Below are 3,396 nucleotides of genomic sequence, written 5' to 3'. Positions count from 1 at the left end.
TTTCGTCCTCAAGTTACATTAGCCACTGGAGTGCAAAAAAATGGGTACAAATAACAAAGCCGCTGATGTTCTTAGCGGCTTTGCAAGGATTCATTAAAAAAAAAATTGCAAGTCATAAAGCCGCTAAGAAGTATAGCGGCTTTATGTTTTTTTCCATGCCAGGCATTGCAGTAGATACTGGAGTTGTGAGGCACACAAAAAACAAGCGAAGCCGCTAAGAACCTGGGCGGCTTAGCAAAGTGCGTAAAAAAAAAACTGAAATCGAGTAAAGCCGCTGAGAAAGATGGCGGCTTTGCCTCTTATATAAAAAAAAAACCCCGAGTAAACACAATCACTCTCTTATTTACACAAACCCAGAAAATCCCCAATTTTATTTTCGAAACCCTAAGTTGCGAAAACCCCAAATTGTCATCCAAATTCGTCCTAATTTCTTTTAATCATTTGCTATCCATCAACCTAGTTCATCCTATATTCATCTAAAGGTATTAATTCATCCCTAATGTACTAGTTTCGTGCATTGAGTAGCAATTAATCCCCAACTTTTGTTTACAAATTTCGATTTATTTTGATTAGTAATTTCGTTTTATCTAGTTTTTAATTAGTAATTTCGTTTTATTTAGTTTGTAATTGTTGAAATTAGTAGATTGATTGTTGTGCTTAGTATTTAGTTTGATTATTTACAATGGAGGTGAATAATTACCCTTTGACTTGTTGGTGGAATGGTGAAGTTGTGGTAAATGGTGAAGATATTAGCTATAAGGGTGGTTGTGAAACCTTTGTTCTTGTTAGTAGTAATATTAGTTTTAATGAGCTCAAGAATGAAATTTATGAGTCTTTAGAGGTTGATAGATCAAAATTTGAGCTAAATATCAAAATGAAATTTCCAAGTGTAAGAGGTTACAAAGTAGTATCCTTGAATAATGATCGTAGTTTGAAAGCTTTGTGGGCAATTGTGTGTCAATCAAAAGCCGGTTCCATGGATTTGTTTATCGAGTTAAAGCCTATTGTAGAAGATCCTAATTTATCATTCACAAATATGCTTAGTCAAGTTGAGGATCCTAATTGGCATGTGTCTTTGTCAAGTAATCATGTTGACGAAGTGGCCATAGATGGTAATATTTTTGGAGATGAGATTGAAAATGGGATTGAAGAGGAGGATGCATTGCTTTTGTTGAGTGAGGATGATATGGCAGACCTTGTTTCTCAACCATGTACTAACACCCAATTTATCGAACTTGGAGTTTTAGATGTTGGGCATGAAAATAGTTGGTATAAGTCATGTGTGGCTCCATTTAAGAGTGGTGAGGAATTTAGTAAGGGGCAAGATTTTGCAAGCAAAGAGCTTTTGCGACAAGTTGTGACAACCTACAACGTGGCTAGAAACCAAGTTTATAAAATTGCCGAATCAAGACCTCACACCGTGACTTATAAATGTAATAGACAACCGTCACCTTGTAGTTGGTATTTGAGAGCCACTAAAAAAAACATCCATATGGATGTTTTCACGATTGTGTCATACGAAGGGCCACATGAAGCTTCTTGTGTGGTTCGGAAACCATCTCTTGATCATCCAAATTTAAGGGGTGAGTTTATTAGCAATGCTATTAAGCATCTTGTGAAAGAAGATTGGGGGGCTAAGGTGAGTTTGTTAAGGGCATCCATAACAAAGGAGTTCAACTTCAAGATCTCTTCTTGGAAGACTTGGATGGCAAAACAAAGAGCAATGGCGGATCTTTATGGAGATTGGGAGGAGTCTTATGCTTATCTTCCCCGTTACTTAGATGCTTTAAAAGAGGTTAATCCGGGAACCGCCGTCCATTTTGTCAATAAGCCCACTAATGATCCCAATGTCCAACAATTTGATAAAGTTTTTTGGTCATTTGGTCCCTCTATCAAAGGCTTCCCACATTGTAGGCCAATAATTACCATAGATGGCACTCATCTTTATGGTAAATATAGTGGGACTATGTTGATTGCAATGGGAGTTGATGCAAATGAACAACTCTTTCCGTTAGCGTTTGCCATTGTTGAGAGGGAGAACTATGAGAATTGGAGTTGGTTTTTGGCTTGCATAAGACATTATGTGACAAATCGTAGAGGTCTTTGTGTCTTGTCCGATCGCCAAGGGGGTATTTTGAAGTCAATGAGTCAACCGGGAAGTGGTTGGGAAGAGCCATACGCTTTTCATAGGTATTGTATTAGACATCATGCATCAAATATCAACAAGATGTTCAAAGATTCCGATTTAAAATCAACTTTCTCGGAGACCGCAATGCAACATCAAATTAGAAAATTTGACTTAGGTATGGAGAAAATAGGTTTGATCAATGCGAATGCTAGAGCGTTGTTAGATAGCATCCCTCCAAGCAAGTGGTCTCTTGCTCACGATGGTGGGAAGAGATATGGTTTGAAAACAACAAATATGAGTGAATGTTTCAATGGTGTTTTGAAGGGGGTAAGATTTCTCCCAATTCAAGCCCTTGTAAAAGCCACTTTTACCCGAGTTAACAAGTATTTTGTTGAGAGAAGAAAATTGACAAGGGATAGGTTGTTAGGTGGGTTGAAATGGTCGGACAAAGTTACTAAGACACTAGATGAAATTGAAGAAATAGCCGCCCACCATGAAGTTAATGAACATGATTTGGAGACGGGCCTTTATCAAGTGTCTACATGTCAAGGTCGTAGGAGTGGAAATCGTGCCGGGAGAAGCCACACGGTGCGATTGAATGAAGGGACTTGTACTTGTAATAAGTGGCAAAACTTTCATTATCCTTGTTCACATGTAATGGCGGTATGTCGTGCTTTTTCGATCGACGTGGATCAATTTGTTGACCCTTTGTACTCTTCCGGGGAATACCATGGTAGTTATCGCACAATCTTTCAACCAATTCCGGATGAGGGTTATTGGAGACCATGGACGGATAAAACATTGATTCCAAATTATGCTAAGGTGAGAGGAAAGGGAAGACCAATATCAAAAAGAATTCGTAATGAAATGGATGAGAATTCCAAGTCCTCTTATAGTTGTAGTTTATGCAATGTAGAGGGTCATAACAAGCGGTCATGTCCAACAAGGGGGTAATTATTCTTTTTATAAACCATGTTATTAATATTTTGTCATTATTTTTTTTATAAACCATGTTATTTTTATTTTGTAGTTTGATGTAATTTTATTAATGATTTGTGAAGGTCAAATGGAGCCGGGCCCAGTGGATCCTAGCGTTCTCACCTTGCAGTCGGACCATAGAAGCACGAACATTTGGGAGGGAGAGGTAATATGTCGTCATTTTATTCACTATGTTATATTTATTTTTTTTAAATGATTTGTTAAGGTCAAATGGGTTTTTATACTTCTTTTTATTTATTTTGAAGGAGGTCGGCACACTCAAATGTAGA

At 37.5% G+C, this 3,396-nt stretch overlaps 1 protein-coding gene across 1 annotated transcript; it reads left to right on the top strand.

Annotated features, from left to right (window-relative positions):
* The first annotated feature begins 682 nt into the window (after window positions 1–682).
* On the top strand, window positions 683–3,082 carry LOC141619950 (uncharacterized). Its single transcript, XM_074436950.1, has one exon. The coding sequence runs from the start codon at window positions 683–685 to the stop codon at window positions 3,080–3,082; it is 2,400 nt and encodes a 799-aa protein (XP_074293051.1).
* The last annotated feature ends 314 nt before the right edge of the window (window positions 3,083–3,396 follow it).

Source organism: Silene latifolia, chromosome X, assembly GCF_048544455.1.
Source record: "Silene latifolia isolate original U9 population chromosome X, ASM4854445v1, whole genome shotgun sequence".
Taxonomy (NCBI): domain Eukaryota; kingdom Viridiplantae; phylum Streptophyta; class Magnoliopsida; order Caryophyllales; family Caryophyllaceae; genus Silene; species Silene latifolia.
Note: the sequence above shows the minus strand (reverse complement) of the source record. Positions and strands in the feature narration are given on the sequence as shown.